Below are 26,567 nucleotides of genomic sequence, written 5' to 3' on the forward strand. Positions count from 1 at the left end.
ATCTGAGGGCCAGAGGGATATACCAGGCATCTGGGCTCATGGGCTGCCCTATATCCCTTTATGTTTGTCATATTCTGGGCTTGGATTTGTGGAGTCTGATTGACAGTCAGGGAGAGAAAGGCAGATCTCTTGGCCGCCGAGGGTTCCACCTCCTGGCATCCTGCCACTCCCTTGTCAGTGAGCCTGGCCCACTATAGTAACTCCTCACTTTGCACCTCCAGTCTCACCACCACCATGGCTTCCTTCAAGCTGTCAAGAGCACCATCTTTTCTCCTTCCCTTCCTTCCTTCCTTCCTTCCTTCCTTCCTTCCTTCCTTCCTTCCTTCCTTCCTTCCTTCTTTCCTTCCTCCCTCCCTCCCTCCCTCCCTCCCTCCCTCCCTCCCTCCCTCCCTTCCAGCGAGAGAGAGAGTGAGAGAAGGGAAAGAAATGAGAAGCATTAACATCAACTCATATATTAGTTGTTCATTAATTGCTTCTCATATGTGTCTTGACCCAGGGGCTCCAGCTGAGCCAGTGACTCCTTGCTCAAGCCTGTGACTATAGGATCATGTCTATGATTCCACGCTCAAGCCAGCAACCCCCTGCTCAAATTGGTGAGTCGGCACTCAAGCTGGCAACATCAGGGTCCCGAACCTGGGACCTCAGTGTCCCAGGTTGATGCTCTGTCCACTATGCCACCACGGGTCAGGCAGTGCCATCTTTCTAGAATAGAAACTTACCCTTGCCCTCACTGCCCTTTTTCATTTTTATTTATTTATTTTTGTATTTTTCTGAAGTGAGAAGCAGGGGCAGGGGCGTGGCAGACAGACTCCTACATACACTCGACCAGGATCCACCCCTCATGCCCACCAGAAGGCGTTGCTCTGCTGCAATGGGAGCCATTCTAATGCTTGAGGTGGAGGCCATGGAGCCATGCTCAGTGCCCGGGCCAACTTTGCTCCCTGGAGCCTTGGCTGTGGGAGGGGAAGAGAGAGAGAGAGAGAGAAAGGAGAGGGGGAAGGGTGCAGAAGCAGATAGGTGCTTCTGTATGCCCTGGCCGGGAATCGAACCTGGGACTTCCACACGCTGGACCAGTGCTCTACCACTGAGCCAAGTGGCCAGAGCCTATTTTTTATCTTTTTATTTTTGACAGAGACAGAATCAGAGAGAGGAATAGGCAGGGACAGACAGGCAGGAACAGAGAGAGTTGAGAAGCATCAATCATTAGTTTTTCGTTGTGACACCTTAGTTTTCATTGATTGCTTTCTCATATGTGCCTTGACTGTGGGGCTACAGCAGACCGAGTAACCCCTTGCTTGAGCCAGCAACCTTGGGTCCAAGCTGGTGAGCTTTGCTCAAACCAGATGAGCCTGTGCTCAAGCTGGCGACCTCGGGGTCTCGAACCTGGGTCTTCCGCATCCCAGTCCAATGCTCTGTCCACTGTGCCACTGCCTGGTCAGACGCCCTCACTGCCCTGACCCAACTTTGCAGCCTTACCTCCCCACTCCATCACCCTTTGACCTCACTACTACATCTGCCACCCTTCTTTAGGCTTCGTCCCCTTCGTAAAACTGCTCCATTGTGCAGCGTTACTCTCCTCTCTGGAAAACTTACTTTGTCCTTTAGGACTCCACTTTAGAGTCAATTTTTTGGTCTCTGACTTCCTCAGACAGTCCTGGGCAACCACAGCCCCAGTGCAGACCATCCTCACAGTGCTGGCCGAATTGCATTACAGCTGACCTATGTGTAGCGAGGGGCTCTGGCCTTATCAGATTGTGTGCTCCCTGGGACTGCTGATCCCACAGGGACCCCGCAGCCAGCCGAAGGTCGGACAGGGTGCTCATTGTGTTTCAGTCGAATGTGTAAATGACCTGAGCACCCCTTGTTCTGCTTTTAGATCCTGAACCCAGGCAGAGCTTTATGGAGTCCAGTCCTGGCAGGCTCCTGGGACTCAAAGCCGCCAGACCCCACGTGGAGCCAGGGGCCACATGTCCAACTGCTGCGCCCATGGCACAGAGACTGTTCCATGTTCTTGTGGGCGTCACTGGCAGTGTTGCAGCCCTAAAGTTGCCTCTTTTGGTGTCAAGGCTTATGGACATTCCTGGTGTGAGTATCCTTACTAGATGACATCAGAGACATGCCATTCCTGTTGCTGGCCTATTTTTGTGCAGTGCATGGAGTACTTCTTTCTTAATTGTGGTGTTTGTGGATGTCTTCCATGTGCCATGAGGGGAATGCTGGCAGTAGAGACCTGTGTACCAGTATAACCATAAGCTGGATTAGATGGTGTGGACAGGGTTAAAGGACGACTAGGAAAGGAATGTTCTGGCCAAGGGATGGACTAAATTTCCATATGCTGAGCTGTGGTTCCCTGAGGTCCTGGCATGGGGCAGGGTGAACTGGGGAAGTGTGGCCGGTTCTTAGTGCAGCTGCTTTTACCCTGGCTTGTATGCTGTAGCCCTGTCCTCCTCCTCGGACACCATGGCTGTTCTGTCAGTCCAAGTGCTTTTCTTGCTGCTCTAGTTTACACTTTGCTCCTTCAAGTGTTCAGAAATGCCCAGGGGCCCCTGCTTTGTGTTTGGGGTGGGAGTTAGCCTCCTGCCCTTGGCCAGAGCATCTCAACTTTATTCAGTTCTATATATTAGGTTTTTTGTGGGGTTTTTTTTTGACAGAGACAGAGAGAGAGAGAGAGGGACAGATAGGGACAGACAGACAGGAAGGGAGAGAGATGAGAAGCATCAATTATTTGTTGCGGCTCCTTAGTTGTTCACTCATTGCTTTCTCATATGTACCTTGACCAGGGGGCTTCAGCAGAGCGAGGGACCCCTTGCTCAAGCCAGTGACCTTTGGGCTCAAGCCAGCGACCTTGGTGTTTCAAACCTGGGTCCTCCGTGTCCCAGTCTGATGCTCTATCCACTGCACCACCGCCTAGTTAGGCTATATTGGGGTTTTGAGGGCAGAGCCTTCTGTGGGAAAAGTTTAGCACTATAAACGGCAGGTAATAGCCCCTTCTTTTCTGGGATCCAGTGCCCTTCACTGGTCTGTTGGTCTCCCACTGCCCTGCCCTGATGGCCTTTGTTTGGCTGGCCCCTGCCAGGCTGCACGGCCCTCTCTGCCTTTTCAAATTCTATACAAAAAACTCATGTAGAAGCCCTCCTGGCCCACCTCAGCCCATGGGTGTTTTGCTTGCTTCCTTTTGAAATTCTCATTTGAGCCTGACCTGTGGTGGCGCAGTGGATAAAGCTGAGGTCGCCGGTTCGAAACCCTGGGCTTGCCTGGTCAAGGCACATATGGGAGTTGATGCTTCCAGCTCCTCTCCCCCTTCTCTCTCTGTCTCTCTCTCCTCTCTCTCTCCCTCTCTGTCTCTCTCTCTTCCTTTCTCTCTCCTCTCTAAAATGAATAAATAAAATAAAATAAAAAAATTTTAAAAAAATTCTCATTTGATGTATTGAAGTGGTAAAATATTTTGTTTAGAAAAGTTATTGCAATAAAGGAGAGACTTCAGTATAAAACTGGGCTTAGCCCTGAATACAACAAGGAATGGTGGGGATTTATAGCCAAGGAGCAACATCAGTGTCAGTGAATGGAAGAATCACTAAGAGGACATATCAGCAGTGATGGGGGATGCTGGCTACACCGTGCTGGCAGGATTCTTGCTGAAGCCAGGCAGGGTGGTCAGACAGGAAGGTTTCAAGGGATGAGCAGCCTGTCGTGGGTGGGGGCTTCTGGATTGACCAATTTAGCAGGATTCCTGCTCCTGAGGACAAGGATCCAAGATAGGCCTAGTTGAAAAAGTGGCTCACAGGAACCTGACTAGTTTGGTCAAGGAGAGACTTTTTTTTAATTTAAGAAGAGAGGGGATAGTGAGAAAGACTATAGTGAAACCTGGGGCTGATGTTCGAATTAGCAGAGCACCTGGCTATGGGAGTAGAGGAGGGAGAGAAGAGAGGGGGAGGGGAGGAGAAGCAGATGGTCTCTTCTCATGTGTTCTCTGACCCGGTATGGAACCTGGGATGTCTGCACGCTGGGCCAACGCTTTATCCACTGAGTAACCGGCCAGGGACAAGGAGAGTCTCTTCATCAAGACATGGAACTGTCAGCTGCCTTTGACACTGCTCATCCTGTTGTACCCTTGATTTGTGGGGTGGTGTTAAGCCCCTGGGGCTCAGGGTGCTGTGTGCTTGCTTGTTACCTGCACAGTACCTGATGCAGGGGGCATAGGTAGATGTGCCTGGTATTTCCAGCAGGGGGCAGTGCTCACCTGCAGATAACCACATTGGGATTCCAGACAGGAATTGGGAAATCTTTCACTTTTTTTTTTTTTTTTTTGAGACAGGGAGTCAGAAAGAGGGATAGATAGGGACAGACAGACAGGAACGGATAGAGATGAGAAGCATATGTGCCTTGACCGTGGGGCTACAGCAGACCGAGTAAACCCCTTACTCAAGCCAGTGACCTTGGGTTCAAGCTGGTGAGCTTTTGCTCAAACCAGATGAGCCCGCACTCAAGCTGGTGACCTCAGGGTCTCGAACCTGGGTCCTCCACATCGCAGTCCAACGCTCTATCCACTGCACCACCACCTGGTCAGGCTCTTTCACTTTTTTACTTTCCACAAACTTCTACCCAGAAAGTCAGTCTCTCACCTCACCCCCCAGGCTGGGACAAGCAGTAAAGCAGGCAGCCAGGGCTGCCAGCTAGGCCGTAGGGGTAAAGAGAGGAGAGTCTTGTGGCTGCTCTGAGGGTAGGCACCGGTGCTGTTTGGGCAGGGTCACCTGGGGCCCTGCCACCGCTCATGTGCCCAGCACCTTTGGTAGCAGCTGGCCAACTAGAGCTGTGCGCATGGAAGGCCTGGGAGGGGTTGAAGTGAGACCGCCTTTGCTACTGCCCCCCAGGAGGGAATGCAGTTCCCTTTTCCCCATAGCCCCAGAACAAGGGGATTTCTGGACTGGGGGTGGCTAGGGGTGGGGAGTCCTATCCCAGGAAACAGATGGGCAGCTTCTGAGCTCAGGAAAGTGGCAGCTCCATGCTTCCTGCCTTCCCTCCCATGCAGCTAGCGTTTAGGGGGATGTGAGGAAAGGGTGGCCTGGAGCAGGGCTCGGTTCTCCCTCTCTGGCTGGAGTTGAAGCCAAAAGTCAGGTAGTCAGAAAGGCTCTGACCTTGGGAGGAGGGACGTCCTGACTTCACCTCTTGGAGCCCGCTTCTTCTAGTTTAAAATTAGGATGACTACTACCCATCCCCTTGGGCTCTTGTCATGGTTGAGGGAGGGGGCCACAGATGAAACGGTTTGCCATCTTGTGCCAATAACTAGGCACAGCACCTGGCATATGGAAGTACTTAACAGTGTGTTTCCTGTCCTGATTTTCTTTCCTTTGTTGTCATGTCCTTTGAGCTAGCCATATGGTGTGGGGTATTGGGGTCAGTGAGAAGACAGCACATGTGGGAGGAGTCATGGGGGCCACAGTCCACTTGCTTGAGTGAAGGCCCACATCCACGTCACCTTTGGCCATTTCTGGCCATTTCATCCTGCAGGTGGACAGCTCCTCAGAGAGCCTGGGTTTGCTTGGTGGGGCCCTTGAGAGGTATTGGTAACCAAGGGGAATCTCTGGCTTGCCTTGTGTTGGCCCTGAGATAGTGCCTTTCCCCCAGAACTTGTTCATATTCCCTGATAGCACTGGTCTCCCCACTTCAGCATTGCTCCCCAGGGGCAGTCTTTGTCCCTTGACATTGTCCTTCTTAGCTCTGTCTAAGCCAAGGCTCCCTGAGATTTTGACTAAGGAACAAGAAACTGGGATGAGGGCCCCAGGGAGCTGGGTGATTCTGCAGAGCTGGCTCCTGACAACTCCTGAATCATTTGCCTCTGGGCATGCCAGCAGAGCCACTGACCTAGAGCTAGACCACCAACTGGAAGGGGGTGACAGAGAGGGGTGGGTCTGGCCTCAGGGCTCACATACCAGCAGTCTTGGAAGAGAGGCCACCAGTAGAGAAGCCTTGGAGCCCTTACATTTGTGGTGGGGGGTGGGGAGCAGAGGCCAGCTCCACATCAAGAGAGGCAGCTGAGCACAGAGCATTTCCCACACTGGGACCCGGGGAAGTCAGTTTTTTATGGCCTTAGTTAGTTTTCTTCTCTAGGCAATGAAGAGAAGATGCTCAAATGGCCCATCTCCACTACGTCTCTGGCACTAGTGACGGAACATTGTAGATGGGAAGACACAGAGGACCAGGACCCAAAGGCAGCCTGAGAGAAGGTGCTGGGGGGAAGGAGCTTCTGGAGAGTTGGCAGTTCCCTGTCATGTAATTGGGCAGCAGTTGGTCTGAGTTGTCAGCATAGTAGGACTCTGCCCAGTGGTTGGCACCCTTCTCACTGGGGAGGAGAAGACGGACACCTCTAGCTTAGCCAGGGCGGGCTTCAGTAGGCTGAGAGCCAGGAGGGAATTTCCAAAGGTAGAGAAAATCTTCCACTCAGGGAGCTGGCAGACTCCGGGCTCATAGAAGGTTAACTTTCTAGCATGCCCATGAGGACGTGCAGAGCCGTCAAGGGTGCATGAAGGAGGTCTCCGCTCACACATGGTGTGGAACACATTCTTTTCCTGGAGGAAGATTGGCAACGTCTAGAGAAGTCACAAACATTGACAGTCCTCAGTTCATCCACAGGATGGAACCTTGTGGGATGTGTGGATAAACATTATGTGTGTAAGGATGTTGATTATAGCATTATTATTTCAAAACAAAAACAAACAGGAAACAGAGAATGCCCAACTGTGGAGAGGTGTGCTGCAGTGGGCCAGTCACTCAGTGTGTTCCGTGGCAGTGGTTCAGAAGGACGCCTGGATGGGTCTCTGTGTTGATGTAGGACGATGCTTAAGATATATATATATATGCGAGTGAGCAAGGCGCTGTGCTTAGTACACCGCAGCACGCCACCCAACTCTCGTCCCATGGCCCGTTCCCATATGGCCAGTGGGCTAAGAATAGTTTTTTACTTTTTAAAATGGTTAGATCCTGACTAGGTGGTGGCACGGTGGATAGAGTGTTGGACTGGGATATGGAGGACCCAGGTTCAAAATCCCGGGGTTGCCAGCTCGAGCGCAGACTCATCTGGCTTGAGTACAGGCTCACCAGCTTGAGCACAGGGTCACTGGCTTGAGTGTGGGATCATAGATATGACCCGATGGTCGCTGGCTTTAGGCCAGAGGTCACTGGCTTGAGCAAGGGGTCACTTGTTCTGCTGGAGCCCCCCCCATCCCACCCTGGTCAAGGCACATATGAGAAAGCAATTCGTGAACAACTAAGTTGCCACAACGAAGAACTGATTGTTCCCATCTCTCTCTCTTCCTGTGTGTCTGTCCCTATCTGTCGTCCCCCCTTCACAAAAATAAATAAAATAAAATGGTTAGAAAAACCAAAAGAAGACGATTTGGTGCCATGTGAAAGTACATAACATTCAGATTTCAGGGTCCATCATGCCTCATTGAACCATAGCCACATTCGGTCACCGACACATTGCTAATCACTGCAGTCTTGATGCTGGGGTGTGGAGTAGTTGCAGCAATGTCTAAAATAGCTTCTGACTCTTTATAGAAATATGCTACTCACAGAAATTAGGGGATATTTCAAAATGAATATGAAATGATAAAATGTCCCCTAATTTTTGTGAGCAGTATAGTTGCTGGGCCACACATGTAGCTTGATTCCTTCTGTACAGTCACAGGTCTGAGTGACTGCCTGCGGTTTGTCCCCAGCAGTTACCCTGGTAGAGGGATGGAGGAAAAGAAACAAGGAAGCGAGCCTTGCATTTTTCATTTTGTGTCATTCTGTTGGGTTTTAACACAGTGCATATTTATGTTATTTTTGAAGTCAGTTGGGGCTTTTGGTGGGGATATATGGAACATTTTTTGTAACTTTATGTTTTTGTTTTTGTTTTTTTCACCGAGGAAAGGAAAACAGGAGAAACAAGGCCTGGTGTGAGGTTTTTCTTTCCAGGTAGGGGCCACCCACTTGCTCTGGGGTCCGCTGTAGAAACTTGGTTCTCTCATCTGTAGTGCTCCCAAGTCGCTGAGGCCTCTGCTGGCCTGGCTGGCCCCTTCCTCCCCAGCCTGCTCCTCAATGGAGTGAGCTCTGCCAGCTGTGGTTCTAGGGCAGCCAGCCCTGGGCTGAGGGGCCCCAGGCCCCAGGGCCTTCCTTGATACCCCAGAACAACATCCCCATGGAGAGCCTGTGAGGTACGTCTCTCTGGTTTAGTTCTTGAGAGTGCACTTGCTGGGGAAGGGCACAGAGGGAATGGCAGCTCGGTCCCACTTCAGTGGCAGGATGGGCTGGAACAACCAGAACACCCGCTCCCACAGGAAGCCCCTTTCGGGGTAGAGCCTGGTGGAAATGGCAGTGGTCACAGAAGGGTTGGGATGGCACAGGGTGCTAGGTGGGCCCCTGGCAGCCATGTGGTACAGATGGTCCACGGCTCAGAAAGGGAGACAGAGGCTGAGAGGAAGATGTTACTTGAGATCTCCAGCGAGTGAGTTGGCAAAACTGGAGCCCGAGGCCACATTTCCTGACTCCTTTCAGTGCGTGAACTTGAGTCGCTCGAGTCTGGAGCGGGGGCATTCTCTGCTTGAGCTAACTGCAGCTGAGGACGAGAACCTCCAGGAACTGTGGACTCTTGCCTGATCTGCCTTACTTTATGGTCAGGGGTTATAGATACCCACCCACCTATTAAACTGAGTTCTTCCTGAAGGCACAGCTTGTGTCTTACCTGCTCTGGCCCCGTGCACATGATAGGCTTAGTGAACATTTGCCACCTGAGACATCATTATGAGGCACTGGGACCCCTATCAGTCAACCAGAAACCCTTCGGGGGTTTGTCAACAACTCTACCTTCTCCACAGCTTCCCACACCATGTGCTGACTGCCCTGAGCACCACAACTCCTTCTTCCTGGACTGTACCTGCCTCCCCATGCTCAGGGTCATGTCAGGTGCTTGGCTGGCCCCAGGCCCTGGGCACTGCCAGTATCAACACTGGTCAGCTCATTGTCAGGAGCCCCTGCCATGTGCATCAGCCCAGAGTCCTGAGCTACCAAAGGTCAGGGCTCCTTGCCCTGTGGCAGGTTAAGTCATGACTGATGCTTCCCCTCCAAAACCTTCATGGATCCGGGAGCCATCATTACGCCCCCTGCCAGAAATACTTGCTCTTCCCCGGCCAATCAGCTAGGGCATCCAGCTATGCCCTTGTTCACTCGTGTACACCAGTGCCTGCTTTCCAGGATGGTCGCCACTAGCCACATTCAAATTCAAATTTGAATTACTAAAGTTCACTTAAACCAAAATTTAGTTCTGTAGTCACACCAGCCCTACCTCAGGTGCTCAGTGGCCCAGTGTGGCACATGGCTGCCATGCGGAGTGGCCGAGGTGAGAGGTGGCACATTCCCATCACTACAGAGAGTTCCACTATGTAATTCGGTAGAGCAGGTCATTTTGCCTCCCAGGGGACACTGGACAATGTCCAGAGATATTTCTGGTGGTCTTGACTTGCAAATGGGTAGAGGCCAGAGGTGTGGTGGGAGGTAGAAGTTCAAGCTATAGGGTCTGTCTCGTCCAGTGTCTGTGGACGTACCTCTCCACAGGTCTCTTGTAACCTGCCTCAGAAGTAGTGTGGGCCAGACAAGGGGCCCAGAGTGGAAGAGAAGGTATCACCCCAGATTCTGTTTTCATTTCCCTCCTCTGACTCCAGGAGCCCAAGATGTCTTGCTGATGTCTCTCCAGCAGAGCAGAGGGAACCAGACTTGCCAGTTGGTTTCCGGAAGAAATTGCTGTAAATGCCAGGCAACATGCAGGCAGCTCACATCATAGGGTTTAGCCAAGCCTCGGTCATACTGCACAAAGAGAGTCAGGTTAAGAATATAGATATAGGCCCTGGCTGGTTGGCTCAGCGGTAGAGCGTCGGCCTGGCGTGCGGGGAACCCGGGTTCGATTCCCGGCCAGGGCACATAGGAGAAGTGCCCATTTGCTTCTCCACCCCCATCCCCTCCTTCCTCTCTGTCTTTCTCTTCCCCTCCCGCAGCCAAGGCTCCATTGGAGCAGAGATGGCCCAATGGGGATGGCTCCTTGGCCTCCGCCCCAGGCACTAGAGTGGCTCTGGTCGTGGCAGAGCGATACCCCGGAGGGGCAGAGCATCGCCCCCTGGTGGGCAGAGCGTTGCCCCTGGTGGGCGTGCCGGGTGGATCCTGGTCGGGCGCATGCGGGAGTCTGTCTGACTGTCTCTCCCTGTTTCCAGCTTCAGAAAAATACAAAAAAAAAAAAAAAAAAAAAAGAATATAGAGGCCTGACCTGTGGTGGCACAGTGGATAAAGCGTCGACCTGGAAATGCTGAGGTCGCCGGTTCGAAACCCTGGGCTTGCCTGGTTAAGGTACATGTGGGAGTTGATGCTTCCAGCTCCTCCTCTCTCCTCTCTCTCCCCTTCTCTCTCCTCTCTAAAAATGAATAAATAAAACAATAAACTTTAATAAAAAAAAAAAAAAGAATATAGATATAAAAAAGTTGGCAATGGTCCTGCTGGGGGACTACACACCAAGTTGCCTTTTAGGAACTATGCATTATGTGGGAGATTGTTACAGTGCCCAGCCTTGCTTCTACTGGGACCCAGGCATGTGTAAGACAAGCCAAAGAGGGTTCCTGCCCTCAGGAGTTTTTCTTGCCCTGCCCAGGCTCCTTGGCATTTGCTGGGACAGAGGCTAGGATGAGTGAGTGAATAGAATGAGTAATTGAGTATCTCAGAAGGTAACACAACTTGCTATTTTTTTTGTTCTGGGGGCCCAGCCTTTGACCCTTGGGACCTTCAGGCAGAGAAATAAAAATGAAAGAACACAACCCTAGGGCTGGCCACGCAGATGAGTGACATCCCTCTAAAACCAGGAAAACTGGCCAGGGCCTGCTGGAAAGCACTGAGGTCAGGGTCACTTCCAAGGAGAGGTGACTAGCCACTTCAGTGGGGTCATGGTGGGGGCAGTAGGAAGAAGAGACCTATCCTGTACTTTTCACATTACTCTTTAGGAAAAGACAGTGATCCCAGGAAGCTCCCTAACAACTGTGTGCCCTGGGGAGGCAACCAGAGAGGGATCAACTGAGAGACTGGGGGAGGGGCTTAGAGGGGAGGTCTCAAGTCCAAGGTGGGAGCCCTGCATGGACCCCTGGCTAGAACCCTCCAGGGACCAGGGAGAGGCCAAATGAAGACCATGAGACACTGAGTGGATGTAGAGGGGAAAAGCTGAGAGGAAAGAGGGAGCCCCTAAACAGGGTCCTTACCAACGGGGGGCTCCTGAACATTGGCCCCAAGTGCAGTCTTCCCCTTGAGATCTGGCAGGCAGTTTGGGATCTGGGGAGTGAAGGAGAACTAGATCTTCAGGAAGCAGTTTTCCAAATTTCAGAATGGAAGAGGATGGGCTGGGACCTTCCTAAATGTCATATTATTCAAGTGGTTGGGGAGCTGTTAGCAATGAAAGCATGTACCCACGGGGAAAAGAAGGCAGTGACTAGAAACTGGTCTGAGCACCTGTTGAGAATGGTTGGAGAACAGATGGAAAGGGGGACATACAAGCAAAGGTGAAGGTGGTATATGGTCCTGAGTGAGCCAAAGTGTGACCAAGAGGACTGTTTACATGTTACACGTGGTAGGAGGGACCTGCCCTCCAAGTTGTGGGAGTCATTGCCTGGCCTTGGCAGGTTCTATCCTGGGGTGCTGAAGTTCTAGTTGGTGACACAGAGGATGTGTGGGAGGCAGCAGAGGGGTTGGGAGCTGCTGGTGACTAATGCCCATTTATCAAAAAGACAAAGGAGGCGGGCTCCACAGACAGGCTGGCAAGCACTTAAGAAATGATTGTCACTGGGCTTGATTGGGCTCTCTGGGAATAGGCATATCTTTTTTTTTTATTTTTAATTTATTTTTTATTTTTTATTCAGTAAGAGGAGGGGAGGCAAAGAGACAGACTTCCACATGTGCCCCGACCAGGATCACCCTGCAAGCCCACTAGGGGGTGATGTTTTGCCCTTCTGGGGCATTGCTTCCTAGCTCAGCAGCTGAGCTCTTAGCGCCTGAGGGGCGAGGTCATGGAGCCATCTGGGGGGGGAGGCACCTCGCTGAAACCAATCTTACCATCACTGCGGGAGGGGAAGAGAGGGGGAGTGAGAGGTGGAGAATCAGATGGTTGTTTCTCCTGTGTGCCCTGTCTGGGGATTGAACGATTGAACCTGGGACATCCACATGCCGAGCAGATGCTCTACCACTGAGCCAACCAGCTAGGACCTCTCTACCTTTCTGTTCTTTCTGGATGATTTCTTTTAGTCTTTATATATATATAATTTTTTTTCACGAGAGGGACAGACATGCCTGACCAGGCGGTGGCGCAGTGGATAGAGCGTTGGACTGGGATGTGGAAGGACCCAGGTTCAAGACCCCGAGGTCGCCAGCTTGAGCACGGGCTCATCTGGCTTGAGCAAAAAGCTCACCAGCTTTGACCCAGCGTCACTGGCTCCAGCAAGGGGTTACTCAGTCTGCTGAAGGCCCTCAGTCAAGGCACATATGAGAAAGCAATCAATGAACAACTAAGGAGTCGCAATGCGCAACAAAAACTAATGATTGATACTTCTCATCTCTCCATTCCTGTCTGTCTATCCCTCTCTTTGACTCTCTCTGTCTCTGTAAAAAAAAAAAAAGGGACAGACAGGAAGGGAGTAAGATGAGAAGCATCAGCTTATAGTTGCATCGCTTTAGTTGTTCATTGATTGCTTCTCATATGTGCCTTGACCCAGGGGCTCAAGCCAACCCAGTTACCCCTTGCTCAAGCCAACGGCATTGCATTTTAAGCCAGCGACCTCTGGGCTTAAGCCAGTGACCTTGGAATCATGTTGATGATCCCACACTCAAGCTGGATGAGCCCTCACTCTACAGGGTTTCAAACCTGGGACCTCAGCGTCCCTGGTTGACACTGTATATCCACTGTGCCACCACCGGCCTTATGTTGAATTTTTTATTTTACTAATTCATAATTTTAATTTCCAAGAGTTCTTTTTTGTTCCCTGTATGTTTACTTAAAAAATAGCATCTGATCTGATTTGATCTGATATCTCTTTCCACTTCTAAAAATGTTTATATATCTTAACTGCTTTTTTTTTTTTTTTTTTTTTTTTACAGACACAGAGAGAGAGTCAGAGGGATAGATAGGGACAGACAGACAGGAATGGAGAGAGATGAGAAGCATCAATCATTAGTTTTTTGTTGCGACACCTTAGTTGTTTATTGATTGATTTCTCATATGTGCCTTGACTGCGGGCCTTCAGCAGACTGAGTAACCCCTTGTTCAAGCCAGCGACCTTGGGTCCAAGCTGGTGAGCTTTGCTCAAACCAGATGAGCCCGCACTCAAGCTGGCGACCTTGGGGTCTCAAACCTGGGTCCTTCGCATACTAGTCCAATGCTCTATCCACTGTGCCACCGCCTGGTCAGGCTCTTAACTGTTTTTTGTTTGGTTTCATTTTGGGGTTTTTTGTTCTCTTTGTTCTTGGTGGTTAATATGCTTTACAAAATCCCTTTACTCTTACTTTAATAGGCTTTTGGGAGGGAGTAGAGTTTAATCCACCTTATTCAACTGAAAGTTTATTCTTTCATTTAATTACTACATATCTTTTTGTTTTATATATTTATTTATTTTTATTTATTTATTTATTTATTTTGTATTTTTCTGAAGTTGGAAATGAGGAGGCAGTCAAACAGACTCCCGCATGCGCCCGACCAGGATCCACCTGACCGGGATCCACCTGGCACGCCAACCAGGGGGCAATGCTCTGCCCATCTGGGGCATCGCTTTGTTGCAACCAGAGCCATTCTAGCGCCTGAGGCAGAGGCCACAGGCACAGAGCCATCTTCAGTGCCCAGGCCAACTTTGCTCCAGTGGAGCCTTGGCTGTGGGAGGAGAAGAGAGAGACAGAGAGGAAGGAGAGGGGGAGGGGTGGAGAAGCACATGGGCGCTTCTCCTGTGTGCCCTGGCCGGGAATAGAACCCAGGACTCCTGCACGCCAGGCCAACGCTTTACCACTGAGCCAACCGGCCAGGGCCTTTTAATTTTTTTAATTGAACTTACTGAGGTGACATTGGTTCGCAAAACTACAGGTTTCAAGGGTACATCCTTTTGTCTTAAATGTGCCTTTTTAGACACAGTTTGATGTGATTGATGGATTTAAAAACATCCAACAACATGTCTGAATTTTGATGAGGGAGTTTAGCCCATCATATATTTATGACAATTGCTAGTATATGAGGACCTCTGCCATCTTATTTAATGCTTTATGCTCAGCTTCTTTTTCTCTCTGCTTCTTTTTTACCTTTCCTGGTCTTGATTGTGTGGATTGAATTTTCTCTACTAATTTGAAAGTTAGGTATTATTTTTACAGTTACCTCTGACTTACGGTGCCCCAGGGCTGTTCTAGAAGGCACTCCAATGCTGAGTGGGAGTTTGATTTACATGACCTTTTCAGAGGTCCCTGTGGTTTTGAGCAAGTTGTGCTTATGGTGGATTCTTAGGGGGAGACAGAAGGGAGAATGGCTTCGTGCAGGAGCTCTCCAGTAGGGCTGGGAACACCAGACCTTCCGAAGTTCCTCGGCAGGCTGCTCCTCTGAGACATCTGCTTCCTGAAACCTCTCCCTGGGGAGACGATGGGGACGGCTGGGGACTAGGTTAAATGGCATACTCCATCCAAAGAGGCAGCTGTTACTCAGTCCCCCAAGTCATTATCAGTAGGAAAGTGGGTCTTGCAGTGTCAGAGCTTCCAGTTTTTCGAGAGAAGCTGGGAAATTGGATTTCCTATGTGACATCGTTAGATTTGTCTATGCAGGACAAACGGCATGTCTGCAGACTGGATCTGGTCCAGGCACTGCCGCCATGACCCCTGCCCTGGTTAGTCAGTGATTCTGTCCTTGTCACCCTTTGACATTTCTCCCTCTTAGATAAATGTCCCCCAACAGTATGATTTCCTACATCTTTCCTCTCTCCCAGCCACCTCTTCTGGGCCCCTCCATCCTGCCAGCTTAACGAATAAGTGCCATTTGCACTACCATGTGCTGCTCCTCACAGCTGTCATTCTGTTTAGCACCTTAACTGTTCCCCTTGTCTGCACTGTTAACTGACCTAGTAAATGAGCAGTGTGAAGGTCAGCTGAGTCCTTCTCCCGCGAATGCTAGGTACACGGGTCTGGTTTCTTGGGTCTGCCCATGAGTCCTTGTTCCTAGAAGGGCAAGAAGGGACTCTGCCTGCTTTCACTAGGGCACAGATGGATGTGTAGATACAGACACTGTGCCAGGCCTGACCCCAGCTCCCACTGCCTTGGCCTGCAGAGGGCAGGCCTTCCCTGTGGTTCATCGCTTCGCACTGTGAGCTGTGCCGCCTTGAGAGGGCCCCTCTCTTGCCATAACCTCTGGGGCCCTCTTCCTGGAGTCCTGTCGTCTGCCCTGCCTGAGCATCAGGAGCCGGCAGCTTTATGTACACTGGGCAGCTGGTGCCTCATTCTTCAGATAGGGAAGTGAAACAGCCACACCTGGTGGTGGGGCCTGACCTTTGGGTGACAGTGGAAGTGGCTATGCAAACTGCCAGGCAAGACGTCCTCTCTGTACCCAGGCTATGAAGGAAGCACTTGCTTAGCGTGGTCTCACTGGCCTCCAGGGGTACCTCTGCTAATGGTTTCTCTCACCCTCCCCCCCTGCGCTTTTTCTTGGTGACAGCTGGAAGTAGCAGTGGTCACAACTGAAAGAGCCAAACATTTCTACAGTCCCCAGGACATTCCTGTCAACCTCTACAGTGACGCCGATGAATGGGAGGTCAGTGCTGGGGGCCCCAGGGCTGTGTTCCCTCACGTTTCTACAAACAGGATGGGACTGTCCTCCTGCAGCCTGGTAGTCCTGGTGGCTGGAGCAAACAGGGCAGGCTCAAATCGGAGGTCAGGGCCCTCGGGGCAGAGGCGATGAGGAAAACATCTGTCCTAGCTCCTGGCTTGTAGGAGGCCTGCAGTTTCCTCCCACCCCAGGCTGAGCTTGAGCTCAGCACTGGCTCTGTGCCTGAGGTTGAGTGTCCTTGTACTTATCTGGGCTGATGAAACCACGGAGAAGCTCTGTTCCCCTCACCCTAGTCCACGTGGCTCCAGTGTCAGGGCTGTACATAGTGCCTTGCTTCCCACGGTCTCTGGGCCCTGCGTCTCCTCTCCTGCAGGAGGTGGGTACTGGCCTCCTCACCAGACATTGAGTGTTGTTGTCACATGGGTGCCCTGCCAGGCATTTTTAAACATTCTCAGCCTATAACGTTTCTGATTGGTCCATCTTCTCCAATCCCCCGCCCCTCCCCCATTTCTCACTGCCCCAGACATTTCACATTGTCCACTGGTTTGGACAACCCAAGCATCCGCCTTAAGCAGACAGGGCAGGAGTTCCCTGCCAGATGTCAGTTCTCTTGAAAACCAAACCATAAAGGGAATAGCTTTGAGGGACAAGGGGCATTTGTCTCATAGGCCTGGTTTCTTTCAGGCCATTGGCTCTGTAGCCTATGCTCTTGCCAGCTTAGCTGCAAGAGGGGGTGGCGTTGGATGTGGGCAGGGGTGGCTTAGGTGGACTCCCTTGGGTTCCTGACTTAGTGTCCTTGGCCTGTGTTGCATCCCTTCCCATCATCCTCCTCCCACACATAGAGGCCAGCCCTCTCAACCCATTTCTTTCTCTCTGCCAGATGTGGAGGCACCGGTCTGACCCTGTGCTCCACATTGACCTGCGGAGGTGGGCAGACCTTATGCTGGTGGCTCCTCTGGATGCCAACACCCTGGGGAAGGTGGCCAGTGGCATCTGTGACAACTTGCTCGTGAGTGACTCCCTGTGTCCTCCTCCCTCCTTGGGCCTTGCTGCCAGGTGGCTGAACCATAGACTGCCTTTGTGTGAGGTCCTCACCTTGGAACCCTCTGTGGTGGACTAGTTGGCGTCCCCCTGCCCCCACCATCTCACCTCTGCTCTGGCAAGCAGGCAGAGGATATGGTCCTGATGGATGGGCTCGCTTTGTGGATACTTCTGAGGCTACCCACCTCTCACCAGTCCTTGGACCCTGAGCTCCTCTCCCTTTATCCTTCATTCATGGGCTGCTGTTCTGCGAGTCTCCCTGCCTAGGCCCAGCAACTGTCTGCCAGTGCCTGTCTCCTAGCATGTCTCCCAGCTCAGCCCTAGTGACTGTCTCCTAGTGACTGCCTCCCAGAACCTGTCTCCCTGTTCAGTGCCTGTCTCCCTTCCTGTTGACTGTCTCCTAGTGCTTGTCTCCATGCTCAGCAGCAGCGACTACCTCCCAGGGACTGCCTACCAGCACCTCTCTCGCAGTACCTGTCTCCCTGTGCCTGTCTCCATGCCCAACCCAGTGCCTTTCCCCCAGCACCTGTCCCCCAGCACCTGTCTCCCAGCGCCTGCCTTCTCACTGGGATCTGGATGTCTACATGAACAACTGATAAGTGTTTGCTTCCTTGTGGCTTTCTCACTCACACTCATCTGTCACTGTAGCCACAGGTGGAGGTGTGGCTTTCCTGTGTATCATGAAGAGCTGGTGGGGAAGCGAGGAGAAAGATAGGGCAAGAGTGGGAGCAGGTAGACGGTGTAGAAGAGCCCAAGTTCAGCTGTGCCAGGGGACTGGTGGACTTCCAGGGAGCTGTTGTCCTTAAAGAACCTTTGTGTACTTGCCTGTCCTGGGCAATTTGGCACAACCTCTCTGCCTTCCCTCTGCCTCAGTACCCTCCATGTGCTCCTTCATTGAGCTTTTACCTGCTGTGAACTGGACCCCATGCTGAGGGACACACAGGACACAGTCTGAAAGGGGTGGTTTTTGGTCACCCGTACAGGCGAGGAGGGAGTATGCTCTGGTGTGTGGTCCAGTCTTCAGTGACCTTGGTTGGTCCTTTGACAATAGAGTCACCCCCTTGCACAATGCTGGGCATGTAGTAAGTGTTTGATAAATACTTACTGTATGAATGGGGTAATTACTGATTTTACATTGGCAAGCAGCCAGGAGTTTTCCAGGGTTTAATATGGTAAAGAAATGAATGATGAAGCTGGGTTAGTATCTTTAGGGGTCAGGTAGGTGAGTCTCCTTCTGTGCTTGTTGATGACGCTTAAAGTACCCTTGGAAGAATGCACTCAAGATTGCAGCATCGTTTGAGTAAGAGCACAGGGTAAACAGAAGAAGAGCAGCAGGCAGACCATGTGGCCAGGAGCAGGGCCAGGCAGTGCAGAGATGGGCGAGCCTTGTGGAAGTGTGATCAGGAAGGCTTCCCAGCCTGCCCTGTGGTGGTACAGTGAGTAAAGCATTGGCCTGGAATGCTGAGGTTGCCGGTTCTAAACCCTGGGCTTGCCTGGTCAAGGCACATACAGGAAGCAACTACTATTAGTTGCTTCCCACTCTTCTCACCCTTCTCTCTCCTCTCTCAAATCAATAAATAAAATCTTTAAAAAAAAATAAAAAGAAATGAAAAAGGCTTCCCAGTGGGACTGGTGATGAGGCTGACAGGACCAACATCATTTAAGCTGGTTGGAGTTATATGTGACCAGCACTGTGTCACCAAATCTCTGAGCTTCCACTGCTGGTCAGTAGCTGGCCAATGTGGTGAAGCCCTCTGACCTTGAGGAGGTAAGCCTTGGCCTGGGCCGTTCTCAGAGGGCTCCCTCCTTCCTCCTGAAAATTCTGTTTCCTTGTTTTCTTCAAAACTGCCACTGCTCCTTGAAACCTTTAGGGTTCCTTCCTCCTGAGTTGGCTGAGCAGTAGTAGAGTATGTTCCCAAGAGCAGCCCCCAGACCATTTTCCTCAAGGGGTTTCACTCAAAGGCAAATATTTTAAGGAATTGCAAATTCCTTGTAATGTTTAAACTGTCACCATCCAGCCCTGGCCTCTTGGCTCAGTGTATAGGGTATCAGCCCCATGTATGGGCGTCCTAGGTTCAATCCCCAGTCAGGACACATGTGAGAAGTGACCATCTGCTTCTCTCCTCCTCCTTCTCCATTTCTCTCTCTCTTCCCCTCCTATAGCCAATAGTTTTGTTGGTCCCAGTACATAAGCCTCAGGTGCTAAACTTAGCTCAGTTGATTTGAGCATTGCCCCAGATGGAGTTTGCCAGTGGATCCAGGTTGGGGTGCATGTGGGAGTCTGTCTATCTCCCCTATACTCACACATTTAAAAAAACAACAACTCACCATCCTTGCTCTGTGGCTCTGTTCTCTCAAAGGATGTTTTCTCCTTAAGTCCCTGAAAAGAAGCTCACCCTGCTACTTCCCTGCTTCAGTTGTCTTCCTTTTCCAGTGCCCAACACTCAGGGTTCTGGTAGAGGAGAGTGCTAGGTGTGATCTGTGCGCCAGCCGCTGGGCCTGTGCACCTGACCTGCTCTCTGGCCAACTCAGTCCTTGGCTCCTTGGTACTAAACAGCTCAGCAGATCCAAAGAGAGAAGGTGACTTCTTGAGTCATCAGTCTAGCTGGGAGCTGGTCTCCTGACCAGGATCCAGGCCTTTTCTCCAGCCAGGCGGATGCCCAGGGGCAGAGGCTGAAGTGCTGATGACAGCACTGGCCAAACAGAAGTGATTGTGGGAACTAACGCCTCCTTTCATGCCTCTTGCTGCCGAAAGGTTTGGAGGGGCTGTGGTTGGTTCAGGAAGCCCTGAGCTTCGAGATGAGGGGGGCAAAGCTGTAGGGGTACAGACATGGAGGGGTTGAGGATGCACAGAAACCCCAGCCCAGCTTCCCCCATTCCACATGCAGTTGGGGGCTCTTCTAGATACACTCATGACTTCTGCGGAAGCAGCAAGTGGCACGGGGCCAAGAGGAGGTGTGACTGAAACTGTCCACTCAGAGCTTGGTTGGAACTGAGAGGCTCCTTCCTGTCCCAAAAGAGGGAAGAGGCACCAACGGGGATGGCCTTGGCCCTGGCCTCTCCATTTCATTGTTCTCTGCACTCCCCTCTCTCTTACCAGACAGGCTGCACTTAGGAAAGGGGTGTGCCGGCCTGTCTCTGAGGGACCAGCGGTCCGGGAGAAGGTGCCTAGGCGTCAGCATGGGGGCACACTCTCCTATGGGCCCCAGAGCTTCCCTCTCCCCCAGGCAGCCTTGACCCAGGGTCCTGCGCCTGTGACCTTAACAGGAGTCCTGTTCCGAAGCCTGGACTTTGTGCCAGGCCCTGTGCAAAGAGCTCTAAGGGTTTTCACCTTCAGTCCTCACAGCGAACCAGGAGGGAGGCTTTTGCAGGGAGAAAACTGAGCTTCTTGGCATTATGTCCGAGTTCTCATGGCTAGAGTGCATAACTCAGCAGGATTTGAATCTGGGTCTATGTGGTTGTCAAAGCCCACAGCTGCTCTGATCTGTGACTGCTGGGCTGGTCTGGAAGTCAGGAGGTGATGAGGCTGCGTGATGCAGTGAAGGTCACGGAAAGCCTCCTGCCCAGGCCATCGTCTGGGTGTGTGACCTTGGGCCACTGCTCACCTCTGGGGAGTGCAGCTTTCCCATCAGTGAGACAAACTGCAGGGGGGGGGGTTCATGGGTCAAATATGGGAGAGGGTCTTTTTCATATGTGAGATGCTTTTGGTGCCAGCTTTAGTTGGCCTTGAAGTAGAGCTGGTGTCCAAGTGCACAGGCCCCACCTGCTGAGCTGTCTGGTTTTGGCTTTGTGGTCACTATAGAGCTGGCCCTCTGCGCCGGGGTTGCTTCTGTCTGTGAGGTGTGGAAAAGCCGGTGTCTGGGCGCAGGGAGACCCACTGATTCAAAGAGGATAGGGTGTGGTAGAGCACTTCCTGGGCCCAGTGCCAGAGCCTGCCCGGGGAGGGAAGAGACGTGACCCCTAAGGGGAGTGACTCAGCTCCCTGCAGGCTGCAGCCCCCAGTCACCAAACCATGTGGTTGCTTGTGGCCTGGAGGATGGCAGACATATGGGATTTGGGAAGGGGTGGGGAATGGGTGGCAGGCTGAGCAACAAGCACCTCTCCCCCACCCTCCTTTACAGACCTGTGTCATCCGCGCCTGGGACTGCAGAAAGCCCTTGCTCTTCTGCCCAGCGATGAACACCACCATGTGGGAGCACCCCATCACCTCACAGCAGGTGGGCCAGCTCCAGGCCTTCGGCTACATCGAGATTCCTTGTGTGGCCAAGATGTTGGTGTGCGGTGACCAAGGTGGGCACCTAGCCAGCCTTTCAGCCTGTCCTCACTGCCCAAGGTCAGAGCTGGGTTCAGATCCCAGCCTGGTGTGACCTCAGGCAGAACCATTCTTCAAGCCCAACTTTCTCACCTGGAAGGTGGTAGTCATAGCTCCTTCCCCCAGCATGGTGAGGGTTAGCTAAGGTTGTTTGTATAAGGAGCATGGTTCATGACAGCCACGCCTGCTCCTGGGGCCTGGCCTGGGGGTTTCAAGGGATGTGATGGGCTGGCTTAAGTTGGAGGTCCAGTCTCTTAGCTCCAGGCTCTGGGAGATGCCCACAGGGGAGCCCTGTGTAGGGTGGGTGTGAGGGTGGTACTCTGACTCAGTCTGTGTGACCATAGCAGATCTTTGCTCCCTAGGTCTGGGGGCCATGGCCGAGGTAGACACCATTGTGGACAAAGTGAAGGAAGTCCTCTCCCAGCACACTGACTCCCAGCTGAGCTGAACCAGAGCCCCTGTCATGCGTGTCCCTCTGTACCCCGTGTGTCTTCAAGCCCAGTCACTGCAGGGGGGCATTGGCAATGTACAGTGGGGATTCACCTGCGCTGAGCAGGGGTCTGGCCCGTTGCTGCTACACAGTCTCCAAGGGCCCAGCCTGCCACAGGTTAAACTGGACCAAAGGCCCAGGTTTCGGCTTCTTTCAACCAGGAAACACCGCTGTCTGCAGCTGCTCCCTACCTTCCCTGGGGTGGTTCTGGTAAGCCAGAGGGGCAAGTTGATGGACTGTCCCTGTGCCTCTGGGCGGGGACAGAGGAGCGACTGACCAACCCCAAGCCTACGTCGTGTCCAGGAACTGCTTTTAAAATCTGCCTGGTTGGGAGACCCTGGTGTGGTGTCCCCTGGCTGGGCCTGGGGCCTTTCAGCTGCCTCAGGGTGGCAGGATCCTGTGATTTCCTATGGGCCATGCTGTGAGATTGGAGCACCAGGGAATAAATCACAGTGACCTTTGGAGAGACTCTGCCCTTCCTCACAGTCCAGGCCCGTCTGTGGTCTCTGAGATCAGGAGTATTGCTAGGTGTGGGTGGGAGGGTCTGACTGACTACTGACTGGAGCATCTTAGGCCCCATGCCATGTGGTGGTTAAGGGCCACAGGGCTCTGAAGCCAGACAGCCCTAGTTTAAACCCCAGCAGTGGGGCCTTGGCTCAGGGCTCAGCCCTTCTGACCCTCCTTTTTCTCACCTTGAGTGCCTAACCTCCCAGAGTTATTGAGAGGACTCAATGAGATAAGCTGTGTGGGGGTAACCCCCACTGAGTCCCTCTTACACAGTAATTGTCAAACAAGTGGAAGTTAAAGTTAGACACATTTACGTACCAGTGAGCGTTCCTAACGTTTATGAAACAGACTGTCTCATTCTGGGCAAAATAAAATCCCAACTCTCAGCAGATGTAGACCTTTATGCAAGTGATAGGCAGAGACAGATTTAATGGCGGGCACACCGGGCACGCGCCCTGGGCCTCAACTTCCGAAGGGCCCCGCAAAACCCCAACCTTACAATTTTTTCTAGTGATACCAAATTTGGTTTGGTATGTGCAATTTTAACATTAACAGTACATAATATTTTTTATTTATTTAAAAATATGGTTAAAATGTATTTTTATTTTCCCTCTCTCCTTTTTTTTAAGGGACCCTAAAATATTTTCTTCTGCGCCCAGGGCCTCAACCGACCTTAATCCATCTCTGGTGACAGGCTTTCAGCCCTGGAACTGAGGCCTCTGGCTTCCTGGCATCCTCATCAGTGTTACTGCGCCTGCGGTGGGGCCTGAGTGTCCGTATACCCCACCTCCCACCCAACAGCACACATGGGTGCAGAAGTCCTCTCCAGGCAAACAGCCCTAGAAACGCAGGCCCTGCCTTTGACCTACATGCCATTTGGTGGCTTCCCCAGGGAGGCGCTTGTTTGCCTATGTGGAGCTGAGATTAGGGCTGGCTTCCTGGCCCCCTGCCTTCCAGGCCAGAGGTGAGAGGGACCACGGCGGCCAGAGGTGTTTTGAAGGGGCACTAGGAAGCCTGCTGGCTGGAACCAAGGCCTCCCACAGCCTCCAAGAGCCTTTATCTCTATAGCACTTGACTTAATCAATGGCCATATCATTGGCTGGTCAGAGCTGGAGGTTAGGGCATGGAAAGGGCCTGGATAGCTGAAATCCAGAGACAATCGTAAAGTTCCACTAAACTGGGTTTCGATTGTTCCTGTCCACCTAGCCCTTCCTGTCCCTCAGCACCCTGCCAATGAATGGTTAGACTTTCCCGTTAATAGGAATGGCTACTGTTTCCGAGTGCTTACAGTGGGCCAGGCTCTGTGCTGGACACTTGGGGAGACAGTTGTCCAGAAGCCCTGTTAACAAAATATCTGTTAATAAAAGGTCATAGGAGCTGAGACATTTGCCGGCATTTGCCTGATACCCCTGAAAACAGCTGGAGCTGCTTAGAGCAAACTGAGCCTTGTCAGCTAGAGACCCTTCCCTTGAGGTCTGCCACTCCACTGTGGCAGTCCTGCCCACTGTTGCCAATTTTGTGTGGGGGTCTGGATGAATTGGCTAGGGCAGATGAGCCCAGTTGTTCCCAAGCTGTGCCCAGTACCTGAGCTGCATTAGCCTGGCCCCATCTGCCTCAGAGGTGCAGAGGTGGGAGTGGTCAACATGCTTCCCCACTGAGTGAAAGCTCTCGAAGTTGTCATCACTGGGCAGACATATTTCTTAGAGAAGATGCTAGCTTCCCTGATGATTTTTATAGGATTTTGGAAGTATGACAGAATAGAACATTTGGATCTGAAATTTGCACTTGTGTTTGGCAGCTTGGAGCTTCTGTGGGCTGCCCGGGCTGCTGCTGGGCCAGGGCCCAGCCCACGCTGGGCTGTCCTTTCCACCTCCACAGGCTGATGTATCTTCTGCTGCATCCCCATGGCTTCAGGAAGGCCCTGATTACTAGGCAGAACACAAGTAGCCCTTTGTGACCTAGCCCCTGCCTACTTTCCTAGCTCTAACCATTACCACAGCCAACCCTGTAGAGCTCCCTGTCCTTTTGCAGAGTGGACAGCCGTGACCCTGATGGAGTGTTTTTGCTTCTTGCCTTCGTACATCCTGCTGCTTTTACTGGAAGGCTCTTCTTCACCTGGCTGACTCCCAGTCATGCCTTTGATGTGCCTGGGTGCCACCTCTGGAAAGCCACCTCTGGCCAACTCAGGCTGGTGCCCACAGTGTGCCCTCTCATTTATTATAACAGAATTGCAATGGTGAGTTTACTTTGTGCCCTCCCTAAAGTTGGGGTTGACCAGAAGGGAGGAGTTGTCCTGCTCCTCACAAAGCCTGTAAGACATCCCGGGCTTCTTGTGCCGACGAAATTAAAAAAGTATGTGTGCGGGTAGACAAGGGATGGTCTGCTTCTTTCTGAGCAAGACACACGTAACCTAGAGCCATACAAGTAAGGACTGATACATGTCACTGCAGAAAAGTAATTCTGCCTAGCAGTAGCCCAAAGTCCAAGGACAAACAACAAACCAGGAAAATAATTTATAGCCATAGAACAATGTTCTAATTCCCCTAATAAATAATGAGCTCCTATATAGGGGGTCCTCGGGTTATGACACAGTTCCGTTCCTACAACAGTGATGTAACCTGAATTTTGGTGCAAGAACATAAAAACATAACTAAGCCACAGAAAAACAAAAAGGACATAAGTATATTATACTGTCATAACAAAAAATGAGTGTAAAAAAATTACCTTTATTCCTGTGGTTGGCTTGCACACTGGAAGGGGCATTGGAAGATGGGAGAGAGTGACCTATTGGGAGGAGGAAGCTGGAGAGGCAGGAGAACCTGCAGAAATGTGCTGGAGATACTGGGTCAGGTGAATCAGGATTGCCTGACTTTTTTTTGTTTTTATGGGAGTGAGCGTTATAAACTTGAAACATATGTTCAGACTTCATAACCTGAAGAGTCCCTGTACATTGATTTGAAAAGGACCAGCAACATAAATGAAAAGTGAGCAGAGCATAAAAACAGTATACACACACACACACACACACACACACCCTTGAACATTAAAAGCTACTCAACTACATTCATGAGGAAAGTGGTACACATAAACCATACTGAAATTAAAGTTTTCACTTGTTAGATTACAAGAGTGTGGGTAATGGGCACCCTCACATGTTGCTCTTTGGAGAGCAGCCTAAAAATACCTTTCAAAATCATATACATACCTTTACCCAGCAAATCTAGGAATTTGTCCTAATGGAGACACATGTGACAAACTGCAGTGCTATCAAATGGTACTACAAGACTGGCAGTACTCTCACCATTTAACAGCTGGAGTTTGCTTCCATAAATCAGGGCTGTTCCTACACTGGGCTCTACACCACCCAAGGCAAAGTGTGGGGCAGCTTCTCAGGTGCTGGGATTGGATTCTGTGTGAGCTGCATTGTGCAAAGGAAAATGCAAGCAAGGTTCAGAGCAATGTGTGTTGTGTGCTAACTGTATAAAAAGTGAGGGAGAAAAGGAGATGGTGTTCATCTCAGCAGATGTATGCATCAAATACCTACTGAAAAGTAGACAAGAAATCCGCCATTGTTTGCCACTCAGCAGGGGGACTGGGTGCTTGAGAAACAAAGGTTGGAGGCTGAGTTCATTTTAGGGTTTGAGCCAGCTGACTAAATTATCTACCACACAAGCAATGAACTACATGCATCTAAAAATAGGTTCCTGCCTGACCAGGTGGTAGCTCAGTGGATAGAGTCTCGACCTGGAACACCAAGGACCCAGGTTTGAAACCCTGAGGTAGCTTGAGTGTGGGCTCATCTGGCTTTAGTGTGGGTTCACCAGCTTGAGTGTGAAGTCACTGGCTTGAGCGTGGGATCATAGGCATGACCCCATGATTGCTGGCCTGAGCCCAAAGGTCGCTGGCTTGAGCAAGGGGTCACTGGCTTGGCTGCAGCCCCCTGGTCAAGGCATATATGAGCAATCAGTGAACAACTAATGTGATGCAACTACGAACTGATGCTTCTCATTTCTCTCCCTTCCTGTCTATACCTCTCTGTCTCCCTCCCTCCCTCTCTCTAAAAAAAAAGAAAAGAAAAGAAAACCTGAGATGTTACCATCTGCCTCTGAACAAAGAACCCTGGAGTCAGATCCTAGTGATTGACAGGTTGTTTACACTGAGACCTTCCTGGTGCAACCAAATATTCTATAAAACTCAAGGCCACCTGACCAGGTGGTGGCGCAGTGGATAGAGTGTCGGACTGGGATGCGGAGGACCCAGGTTTGAGACCCCCGAGGTCGCCAGCTTGAGCATGGGCTCATCTGCTTTGAGCAAAGCTCACCAGCTTGGGCCCAAGGTCACTGGCTCGAGCCAGGGGTTACTCGGTCTGC

General features: G+C 51.5%; 1 protein-coding gene across 8 annotated transcripts in view; it reads left to right on the forward strand.

Moving 5' to 3' along the window:
- The window catches only part of PPCDC (phosphopantothenoylcysteine decarboxylase), a 30,893-nt gene extending 4,635 nt beyond the window's left edge, over positions 1–26,258 (forward strand). For 3 of the 8 annotated variants that reach the window (XM_066278219.1, XM_066278218.1, XM_066278220.1), the window contains exons 2-7: positions 497–593; positions 1,877–2,085; positions 15,737–15,832; positions 16,728–16,856; positions 21,010–21,178; positions 24,229–26,258. In XM_066278219.1, the coding sequence (XP_066134316.1) occupies positions 548–593; positions 1,877–2,085; positions 15,737–15,832; positions 16,728–16,856; positions 21,010–21,178; positions 24,229–24,320 (741 nt within the window). In that variant the 5' untranslated portion in view covers positions 497–547 and the 3' untranslated portion in view covers positions 24,321–26,258. Of the gene's footprint in view, positions 1–496; positions 594–1,876; positions 2,086–15,736; positions 15,833–16,727; positions 16,857–21,009; positions 21,179–21,562; positions 22,152–24,228 lie in introns of those variants that run through there. The other 5 variants (XM_066278223.1, XM_066278224.1, XM_066278222.1 and 2 more) reach the window with 4 other exon arrangements.
- The last annotated feature ends 309 nt before the right edge of the window (positions 26,259–26,567 follow it).

Source organism: Saccopteryx bilineata, chromosome 4, assembly GCF_036850765.1.
Source record: "Saccopteryx bilineata isolate mSacBil1 chromosome 4, mSacBil1_pri_phased_curated, whole genome shotgun sequence".
Lineage (NCBI taxonomy): Eukaryota > Metazoa > Chordata > Mammalia > Chiroptera > Emballonuridae > Saccopteryx > Saccopteryx bilineata.